This window comes from Netta rufina, assembly GCF_964035555.1.
Source record: "Netta rufina genome assembly, chromosome: 8".
NCBI lineage: Eukaryota > Metazoa > Chordata > Aves > Anseriformes > Anatidae > Netta > Netta rufina.
In genome coordinates this window covers 1,409,195-1,420,820 of record NC_140131.1, presented here as the reverse complement: position 1 = coordinate 1,420,820, position 11,626 = coordinate 1,409,195, and the positions used below count along the sequence as shown (strand labels likewise).

At 38.2% G+C, this 11,626-nt stretch overlaps 1 protein-coding gene across 3 annotated transcripts; it reads right to left on the bottom strand.

Annotated features, from left to right (window-relative positions):
• Positions 1–229: 229 nt before the first annotated feature.
• Positions 230–11,224, bottom strand: DEPDC1 (DEP domain containing 1; the record flags this gene model as incomplete). 3 transcript variants are annotated; one of them, XM_084291543.1, is made up of 12 exons in its annotated part: positions 230–370; positions 2,084–2,269; positions 2,554–2,730; positions 3,797–3,969; positions 4,605–5,465; positions 5,957–6,097; positions 7,483–7,530; positions 7,862–7,992; positions 8,429–8,547; positions 9,739–9,889; positions 10,517–10,782; positions 11,180–11,224. In XM_084291543.1, the coding sequence occupies 12 exons, from the start codon at positions 11,222–11,224 to the stop codon at positions 230–232; spliced, it is 2,439 nt and encodes an 812-aa protein (XP_084147669.1). The 3 variants fall into 3 exon arrangements, with proteins under 3 accessions (XP_084147669.1, XP_084147670.1, XP_084147671.1); XM_084291544.1 differs by having other exon boundaries at positions 7,483–7,527; XM_084291545.1 differs by lacking the exon at positions 4,605–5,465.
• Between the last annotated feature and the right edge of the window lie 402 nt (positions 11,225–11,626).

Here is an 11,626-nt window from a genome sequence, read left to right as displayed (position 1 = left end):
ACTGAGCACAATACATTGATTAATTTGTAAACAGATAAATATTTCTCTTAGAAGTCATTTAAAAGTAACCTCCAGAAAAAAAGTTATTTTGGCACTTTTCAGCATAGTGTTCATGTAAACATTTCTTCCTTCTACATAAGCAACCACTACCAAATTTGCATAGAAAGCACCCCTTGGTAAGTCATTCATCCATTCATTAAGTAAACATGCAGCTGATGTATGGTTAAATTTAATATCTCAGGCTACGAAATTTTGGTTTTCTTAGGCTAAGCATCGGTTGTTTGATGGTAGGTTTGTTCTCAAATAGTATTGCTTCATTTTCTGTAGTTGGAAATCTGTTCTGGTAGATCAGAGGATATTCCTTCTGAAACTAGAAAACAGGCAAAAGAGAATTATTAAAAGGCACTCCACTAAAAAAATAAAACCCAACTGTTTGGGACTTGAGCATGAATCACCACATACAGATATGTATCAGCAGCAAGACTATCAGTATGTGAAGTATTTCTGCTGTGACACTTAACTAAAGCTGCAGCCCTTTGTGCTTATAAGTTCACAAGTGATAAACAATGAATCAGGTGGAAGTAGTTTTGTCAGGCACTTCATCTTCTGTTGAAATGAGAAAAGCTTCCAAGCTTTCCAATCTCATTTTAACCCCAAGGATGTTTACCTGCTGAGTGGAATAGCGCCAGCAGACACTGTACTGTTCTACCTCCAACCAGCAACTACCTGCTGGCATCTCCACTAGAAATGACGGTCTGAAGCTGCTCACGATCATGAATATTAGTTAGCACAGCTTATTGCTTTTGTCACCATCTTTGTGATTCTGAAAGTTATGACCAGCTTTTACTCTCCAAGCAAGGCAAGACAGTCACCCATTTGAAGATGCTGTCAGCATTGGTATACGTTCTGTTTATGCCTGGAAAGCTGTCTTTCAAAAAACACAATGATAAATGTTTCAAATAACTGGAAGTTCAGGTTCAGCAGATTTTTGAAGGCATTCTCTCAGGAAAGAGAGAATAACTACTTAAACTAGGGGAGTTATTTTTCAGTTCCTGCAGATGCGCAACAAACAGAAATATCTGGCTTTGGAGATGTTTTGGTCGTATTGCCTGTTTCTTATGTAAGGTCAAGTTGGAATCTCAAGTAGGACTCAATCTACTGAAAATTCCACCATTTGTAACATCTGGTGCTGATGCAAGTTGGATCTAACCCCCCTAGGAAGTGGCATGTTTGTGGCATTGGCTTTCCCCTAATCAAATTATCAAAACTATATAACCACTCCAAAAAGCTGTGATTTATCATGCCACTAGTTATCCCTGCACAAATAAGACAATAACAGAACTCCATGAATTTTAAAAATAACTTTGCTAATATGTGGTCTTTACAGTATAAACTGCTTGTGGTTGTCAGTGGGAACTCACCAAACATTTAAATACATGCTTCAAGTTTCATTGTTAGAGTATATTAGTTTATTTCCTTCCTCCCTGCTTTGCCTGCTTGAAGTGCTGCTGTGCATCACTTCTTACTGCTTGCTTACTCAGAAATTTAGGTTTCAGTAACTGTAATTAACTATTCTTTTTTACGTGCAGGACGTTTCAATGAACTTGAACAAAAGGCCTGTCTTCTGAGGCTTGAAATTGAAGCTATTACACTGAAGTTTTCACAACACGTGAAAGTCAGTGTTGCAGAAGCAGGGGGAAGGGGCATCAGAACAAATGCACTTGCTTTGAAAAGCTGCTTTTTCAAATTTGAGTCACAAGACTTGCTTAGGAAATTCTAGGACAAGTACAATACTATTCAATTGGTCAGAGACACTTGCCAAAGGTTTTCTTAAAAAGAAAAAACCTCCTGTAGGAAATCCTGCCAGAGTTGCTGTGCTTTAGCTTTACTATTAGGCAACACATTAGCAGGCTATAGAAGTGACAGATAATCTTGAACAACATGCATGTTACAAAACAAAGCTAATTCCACAGAAAAAACAAGCATTCCTCTTTATAGTCCGCTCACGTTCTGTTCCGCCTGTCATAGCTGAGCCCCTTCCCTCACAGGAATGTTCTCAGAAGTAAATATCCACCTTTCTTACCTGCTTTAACTTCTTCTTTTTGTCTTTTACAGACAAGTTCTTATCTTTGATAATGTTCTCTAACAGCTCTGCCACTGCAGCTTGAGATGTAGAAACCTTTTGTTCTTCAAACTCCTGAGGAGTTATTTGTTTGCAGTACGAGTATGTTGGCAATATGGCACAAATTTCTTCCCTTGGATATTTGCCCTGAAATAAATAAAGATAAAAATCAAAGAAAGGTCTACACGGTCAAATGACTATACACTACCTTGGTAAGAAGCTACCTTACTTAACATCCAAGCATATCAACTTAGTGGCATCACAAGTTGCAAGGCATTATAAAGTAGCTGATGTCTTTGATTGCACCAATACCTTAAATAAAAGTTTACATTTAAAATATTTTGGGTTTATTTGCAGTTTTCCCATCCCACCCACATAAGCAAATACTCTGCAGCTAGCAAAGATACTTGAACTTCTGGCATGCCACCAACCTGAGCCATCCTCATGTATTCTATGTGATCTTGCACTGCAACCTGCAGGTAAGTTGGCACTTTAAATATTTCTTGTTGGTGGTCCATTAGAAATGAAACTAATCGTGTAGAAAGTAGCTCATCAAGATCAACTTCTTCTGCACAGCATAACACACATCGAGAAAAGGTCTGTATCATCTAGAAGTGTTTAGCAGATCGTTAGTATGTGCAGTCACGGATTTGTCTTCCTTCTACTCTATACAGTGGCACAACAAGTTCTCCAATACCAACTTTCTTAAAGTAATCTTAAAAGAAATTACTTTAAGATTTACTTAAGAAATAAACCAAAAAAAATGTAATATTTTCCCCCACAGAAAAATGTGCATATTCAAGTAGCTATCTTGAACTAGGCAAGAAGACAGAAAACACACCTGCACAGTCAGCCTGCCCAAGATCTAATGTACAACAACAACCAGTTTCAAGGTTTGTTTGTTTTTTTTTTTTTTTTTAAATAAACATTTTTAGAGTTTACCTATTTCTGGCTTTTATCAGGCTATTTTAAAATAATTTGTGCAGGTAACATTGTTGTTTAATCTTATTTGGCACAAATACTACAGCTGTCTTCCAGTAGTTGTTCCAATAAAAGCTTAAATTCAGACCCAGAAGCTAATTTTTAAACTCACTAGGCTTCCTCCTTCTGGAATGGTTTAAGTCCTAATCATAAGAGGTGTTGTCATCTCCCCTGCCCTGGAGATGTTCAAGGCCAGGTTGGACAAGGCCCTGGGCAACCTGATCCAGTGGGTGGCATTCTTGCCCATGGCAGGGGGTTGGAACTGGATGATCTTTAAAGGTCCCTTCCAAGTCAAACCATTCCATAGTTTTGACTTCAAACACAAAAATATTTATCCCAAGAAATGTTGTCCACACACACTTTGCCACCTTTTAAGCTTAAACGGCAGCTGAGTGATAAATCAGACTGAACAATCATTTACATTCTTTTAAATAATTATTTCCCTCCTCCTGACAAAATAAACATAAGCAACATCAATGTTTCAAATGTATTAGGATGGAGACAAAGTGCCTGCTACAAGCCAGATTTTTTGTAAGTGTCGTGGAAATGAAAAATCTGCCCATTAACCACAATTTAATTGTGTTTAATTACAGCAAGCCAAGAACCTTAAGTCCTAATTACTGCTAGTATTCTCAGCATTACTTCAGCAATATTTTTAAAACAAGAGATGAACTGCAATCGTGATTCGCTTACCAAAGAGCGTGTGCCCATCGCATCGTGCAGTCGTGGCATATCAACATTTTCACTGATTCGAGAGATCATACGCATCAGGAGCTGCATCTTTCTACGATTTGGTGGTGGAAGCAACAAACAACAGATCTGTAGTGCTTCAATAGCAATTCTTTCTAAGTGAGGCTGAAGGAGATCTACAAGTCAATTGTAAATACAGCTATCGTTAAGATTTGAATCAACTTTTGGGATTATTTTTTATTCAGCAAAATAACTCCATCCCCTCCCAATGCAGACAATCATGGTTCATAGCAATCAACCATAACATTGTGGATCAACATTACATGTCCTTTTTTTGTGTGGGCATCCCCAACTCACTTCATCATGATAAACTGCTTGTACAATCAAGGCCATAACGCGATGAAGAAATGACCCTAATGTTATTTCTTAAAGTATTTTCAGAAAATACATTCCAAAGGTTGTAAAAAGACTTCTTCAATAGGCAGGTCTGTACAAATTCCTTTCCTTACTATGAGACAGTGCCTAGGCCAGAAGTTCCATCACTTACCTGAACGGGAAGGCTCTGATAAATCACACTTGAGAATGCAAAGACACTACACGCTACTATTTGTTAGCGGAGGTATGAAAGGCTACATTTAGGCAGTACAACTTAGCAACCAAGACTTGTTTTTTAAACCCACAAGTCACATTATATAGACATCAAAAAAAAAACAAAAAAACAAACAGTAACGGTGTCAAAGAAAGTAAGGAAGCAGAGATTAGTTAGTCAACACAATAAGCCAATACAACATGCTTTGGAAAGCCGTCTTACTTTGCGTGCCAGTCAACATACAAGAGTGAGTGAAAGAGTATTCTGAGAGCTCTATGGTACTTTTGCAGAGTCTCTTGTTGACGGTGATATCAGAAACCTCAGTCCCGATGTCCACTGAAGCATTTGGTTTTCTTTGCCCACAAAGTTGAGACGTAGGCTTTACTGTGATTTCGGCAACTGGTATATTGATGCTAGTGCAACTTTTGGAGTTCCTGCTGCCAAGTAAACTCTGAGACCTGCATATTTCCTTTGATCTATGACTTTCATCGAGTAGCTCTTTATCCTGAAGAGTTGAGGCAGACGCTGTCTTCACACCATAAGTTTGGTTTTGGTATGTGTTATCAAAACCAAACGCCAATGCAGAGTTGGCTTTATGCTCATATGGTAGTGATTGGTTTTTACTTCTTATGCCCAAGACTGTGTTCACATCAGTTTGCCTGAGGACAACTGATTCTCCTTTATTACGTACACTTGAGGCAGTACCTCCAATTCTTTCCAAAGAGTAACATCTTGTCCTGAACCTGAGAGCTGGATCTTGTTCATTCCTGAAACCTGAAAGATTTTGACAACTTCCTCCTATTAGATTATCAGCACTGCCTTGTTCACTTCTCAGTTTATATTGTTGCAATTTCTTTGCGCATTGTTTTTGAACAGCCGACTCTTCTGCAGACCACTTCCTGGAAACTTCATATTCTTTCTTCTTTTTCTCAGGCTCTTTGCGAAGTAGGCTTAGAAGAAGACATTCAGTTGACTTGAAAGAGTTCAAGTGAAGAATTTTTGAAGGTTGTGGGTCACATGTCTCATCTTGGACAGAATGTTTTCTGCTGGATAGATCTGGTATTTTGATGTAGCCACACATAACTATCAGGAAATGAAATATATATATTAAGATGCAAGTGATGTGAATAAAAACAAGTCCAGAAAGAAATAAAGTTGCTAACTGAACAGAGAAGACAACAAATATAAGACACTAATTGACTCAGTTAGTAAAATGTAAGAAAAATTTAGCTCAGCCCAAAAGCAACCTAGCACAATAATTGCAACCAACATGCAAGGATGAAGCAAGTTAACAGACTGCAATAGTGAGGGACAAGGATGAGCACATATTTCCAAGTTATGGTTACCGAATATTTAGAAAGTTAGTTCAGACAGTAATTTGCATAGAATGAGATACAATTGCATTTCAATTAATATTGTAATACAGAACGACAGCACTGATGATATTCCTCAGATTCCAGTTGCCATACAGACTAAGGGGTCAAGGTCCACTTTGAGATACAGATTTTTTTTTTTCCTACTAGTTGATATAAACTTATAGCTTACACTTAGCTTATTTCTAAGTTCATACATACCTAAAATATTAACAAAAAGTTCATAGTATTCAAAAGTAAGTAATGGTTCAGGGAGATTGAGAAAATAATCAGCAACTGTTCTGAACACGTCCCGTTCAAACCCACTGTAAGTTGGTTGGTTCATGTCATTATTTCTAGGCCCTAAATAGAAGCAAAGAAAGAAAATTCACCAAGTTTTTATTCTCACAATTCTACTGAAATAACAGTATGTTTATTCCTGTAGGAATGACTGTTTCACAAGAGAACAATCATGTCAGCAATACACGTACAATTGTAGTTCAGCACTATAGCATTTGTAAGCAGAAATAGTGTAAAATATTCTATGAATCCACTGAGTTCTGCTCATTTTTAAGAGGGTATTCCACACCAGTAATATAACTCATTTATGCTCTTTATATATCCCTCAAAATAGTCACAAGCCTTCTTGCATTTGCCTTCATTTCACACAAAGATCAATTAGATCTAAATACAGGACTGTTGTGGGGGTTAAGGAAATCAAATGCTCAAAGATTAGTACACAGCTCTGTTTTCAACTTTGATTTAAGTCCATTCACCAAGCTCTTCCCTCTCCTGTTTTTCCAAATAGTGCAATTCATGAAAGAGGCTCTATTTTTTTGAGAATGCAGCTGAAGAAAAAAAATAAATGTAATTTTCACAAGAGTGTACCTTGCAAACTGGACTTCTGTAGCCACTCTAACATTGAATGGACACCTACCACAGCCCCACTGAACAGCTGGACATACACATAGATGTATAAACCCACACCATCCCACTATGCCATCGCCAGTACAGCTTTCAGAGGAGCTAATGAAGGCAATTGCCAGGGACAGGGGCAAGGACACGCATACAAGGAGCTCATCATATTGCATTTCATTGGAGAGGCACTCATCTAACACTTGCATGCCCTGTTAGCCATTTAAAGAGAGTTAAAAAAACAAAAAAAAAACAAAAAACAAATAAAAGGTCAGTATAATTATTCCATTTCTTCAAAACCTTTCCAAAATCTGCTTCATAAAGATGCAAAGCTTACATAATCATGATCTGCATGTGTTTGTAATGCTATTTCTGAAACATCTGACAAAGGAAGTTTCAAAGGCAGCTAGACATTGAAGTTTCATAAAAATCAACTGAGTATGTTGATTTTTATCACACAAATGAAGGAGAGAGATTACTGGTACCACTCAGGTCTACTACAGTACAAGCTAAAGAAAAAAACACTCCTTTTTTAGCAAGACAATTCACAACAGACAGCCATTAGAAACTCGACTTCATTCAATTCACTGTTTTTTGCTAGAGGACTGATATCTTGATTGCCTTAAGCATAACATCTCTAAAGTATTTGCTCTTCTATGTTACATTTCTGCGCAGTAATTTGATATGAATTGCTTTCATTGCTTCTCAATATATCAAGGCACTTCCAATTATTTGAATTTTGAAAATGAAATTCACGATTGGCCTTAATATGCATGTATATTTCACTTTCAACTTTCAAAATAGGTTTCTGGAACTTAAAAGCTATTACTTACAGTACGCAAGGCATTTCATAGCCGACAACACCCAGTGAGGGAGGTCTTCTAAAATGAAGAACATACATATGTTATTTATACATAACCCCAAAGACTTAATAATGAATACAAGTAATCACAATCATGTATTAAATGCGTCAAATAAAAGCTCAAATATAAAACTAATTTTAAATATTACTATGCACATGTATTTAACGTGTACTTACAGATTAGTGTAATATACCTACAAAACCCTTTAGACAAGCACACTGAACTGGACTCTAGTTTGGAAAAGCAAGTGTATGAGACAGGCTATGAAACATATTACCTTAGTCAAGTACTATGTTGTTGCAATTGCACCATCCAAAAACTTTAAGCAAAACTAGAAAAAAAATCTTACCTGATTTGTTCTGTAAAATAACAACCCCGTGTTTGCTTGTGTTAGTCATGTTGTATATGACATACTCAGGAACTATCTGTGTTGGCTGCAAAACTTCCTCCAAAGATGGGAGGCCTAAAATGGTTTGCAAACTGCAGGGAGGAAGAAAAGAGACATTGTCTAAAACTTTTGTTAATAACAAATGAAAACAGATTCTTTGTATTTATTCAAACAACCGCTGCTTGATGAATTGAGTTGCAGTTTCATAAAATTTCACTTCTAGAAGAGAAGTTTGTGGACACAGTTGTTCCTGGGACAAACACCAAAAACCAGTAGGAACAGGGAGAAGAAAGAGCAGCTGTGGTGTTAAAATATAATTTAACACCAACAGCAGTACATTTCTTAAGTACAACAATCCAATATTAGAAAACACATTAGAAAGCATATGTAAGTAGTAGTTAATAAAAATATTCACCTTTAAGCATGATTTTAAAAAGCTCACGTAGTTTGCAAGTCAAAAGCTTCATTGGGCCACTATAAACAGAAAGCATACGCACAAGAAAGCACCTTTTGCACTTTCTTACTTACTGTATTAGAATGATATTTCTCCAAATTTCTTGCACATATTCCTGGCTTATTTCCTTCCTATGCAGTTCATCTTCTTTGTTCTCCTTTGTTATATCTGGTTCTGTTTTTTCTAAGTTCTCCTGAAAATTAGTGGTTTATGAATGTTATACTGGAAGAAGCCATTTAAGATAAAGAAACACACATCTTTCTTGAGAACATTAAATTCCAAAGCATGATCTAGGAAATAACCTTAACAGTCTCAGCACTGCATGATTATAAAGCATGCGCAATTAAAAGGTTAAAAAAATACACTACAGAAAATTACCTAATCAAGACTTTCAGAAGTCAGCAGTTTAAAGAATAGAAACAGATCAAATCCAAATGTGTTAATAAGCAAAGGATTCTTCTGTAGGATCATAATCTAAATTCACAAAGCATGCACACACACAAGTCTGAAGAGAGCAACTCGCTAAACAGTTACATTCAATCTTTTTGGAAAAAAAAAAAAAAAAAAAAGAAAAAAAAAGAAACAGAACAACAGAACAACTAGATTTTTATCCTAAATGGAAAAAAAAGTTAAGTTTCAATATTGTACTGGTCAATTCAAGAACTCCACCTTCCAGCCCTCCCAATACTTTAAAACATTGTATTAGGGATAATTCTGAACTGAAGGAGACAAAACCACAAATCTGTAAGAAAACAAAAACCCCTCCAATACTGATGGAATGAGATGCTGAATTGCTTACACATATGTACAATTAAAGCTATGTAAGCCCAGATCATTCAGATGCAAAACTGACTGTATACTGTGATGGGGGGAGGTCAAGTGACCTTTCTTTCTTTCTAGTTCGAAAATGTGGCAGCACTATTAACATTCTCTCCCTGTATTTTCCTTCCAACAAACCTAGTGTCAGTAAGTTGAAAAATAGCTTCATATAGGAGTTTAATTAATATCTTGTGTCAAATATCCAGTCCCTTTTACTTACTGACCACATTTCAAGAATGCCATGTTACATTTCCAGCTGTTTTACTTATATGAGTTTTGCTTAAACATTTATGTATTGGTTAATTAAATCTTTCTGTACATACAAAAGAAACAGAACACATAACCAAAGCACTTCACTATAAAATATAGCTGCGTCTTGCTATCAAAGCTACAGAAATGTTCTATTTCACTTTCTAGAAGAAATTAACAATTTATTTCTTCAGCTAGAAAGAACGATGACATGCAGTGCAACTAAAAGATGACTGCTTCTAGTTTTTTGTTTTGTTTTTAAAGGATAAGGCAAATGCATGGCAACTATAATTATGTAAGAAACATAAGTTACTACCAGAGAGTCCAGTAATTCGTGTTTTTTAACAGTTCTCCTGGATAAATGTGGCAGTTTAAAAAGTCTTTCCTTGTCTCTAGAGAACGTTTCCAAGTTCTCTTTTTCTCGATGAGAGCTCGGTAGGGGTTTAACTGGAGAGGTTGAAGGAAATCTGTAATTAACAGGAGAGACAGCAAATGCATTTAGAATAAAATGCAGTAAATATATAAGAAGCCATTTACCCCAAACTGTGACTTACAGATTCCGTAATATCCCAAAGAGAATTCAAGAAAAATGACCGTTTTTTTCCTTTGTTAAACACAGTCATATTATAAGTTAGCTTTGGGCCACTCTTGATTCCAAAGTCAAGCTGAAGATGCTGAGATATTTATACAGCACTGAGATCAGACTTTGAGAAGCAAGGGCCATTAATAACTTTAAATTAAGGATTTAGGCTAGGCTTTGTTTCCCACTTTGGCTTCCTGTAAAACGTACAAGAGAAGTAAACACAGGACTGGTAGCACAACACAGAGCCACTACAGTAAGTTCTCTTTGCCTGCCCCCCCAAGTACTTGAATGCAGCACACATGCCAAGTAAGAAATTTGGACAGACATAAGTGCGAGAGCAGCCCTCAGCATGCAGGATTTATGGTCTATACTGCCAGACAGATGAGTAAAATGGTACTAATAACTCCTTTTGGCTCAAGCAGTTAAACCAAAGTGAGATTTTTTGAGAGTTTTAGCATTAAATCAAATTCTCAAGCAAAAGACCTCTCTCAGCTGCTCTTCATTTCAGTACCTGTATAGCACACCGTTGTCTTCTAAGTCTTCGGATCCCCACCTTCCTTTTATGTCCTCAATTACGTGATTCTTGAGAAACTTCCTCAGCAGCTGGACAGTCTGCTGCCTGCTCACCTCAGGCCCGAAGTTGCTGTTGCTCCTCAGGACCTCGTGAAGCCAGTCCACGGCTTCCGAGGCAGTGAAGCAGCTCCCGTGCTTTTTGAACCGCTGCCTGTGCTTCCGCAGGGGCATGCCCGCTCGGAAATACCTGGTGATCTCATTCCACTGACGGGAAGAGTGAGGAAAAGAGGATTAGGGACAAAGTGTTAATAATAAAAATCAGTAAAAACAGTAAGAGTTAGCAATAACCGTGTAAATAGTAGCAATAGTTGGCAATAACCGTATAAATAGTAGTTAGTAATGGTTAGTAATAGCCATATAAATAAAGTCAGAGCTACATTGACAAACACCAATACCTACAATAAATCATTATTAGTGTCGCTATGCACGCAGCACGCCTTAACCCCAACTTTAAACTAAACTCCGCGAGCGTTTTATGCAGGGCTTTGCCTCATGCCCGCGTACGCGCTGACAGGGCGGCCCCGGGAGCCGGCGGCTGTCGCGACACAGGCGGCTATCGCGACACAGGCGGCTGTCGCGACCCCCCCCACCCTGTCCTCACCAGCCTGGTGGCGCGGTAGGGGCCGGGGCGGGCCTCGCCCTCCATCCCCGGCCGGGCCGAGCCGAGCCCCCAACGGCCGCGCCGTTCGAACGCGCCGCGCGGCTCCCCATTGGGCCGTACGTCACACGGGGCGGGGCCGCGCCGCCTCAGGGGGCGCTGAGGTGGAAGTCGGAGCCCTGCAGCCTCTCAGGGATTGCGTTTTTGTTAATAAAAGGCAAAAAAAAAAAGAGCTTAGATGGCGTCACTTGGTTTTCAGAGCGGTTTTACAGACACTGCTCCAGGTGTGGGTGCGGCACAGCACATCCCCGTGTAGCTCCCGCAGCAGCCCAGCCACACACACTCAGAAGAAAATAAGAACCCCCCCAAATCGGCTAACACGTTTCACAGTTTTTAACACACTTTCACAGTTTTTAACACACTTTTCGCAGTTTTTCAGTGTTTTTCCTT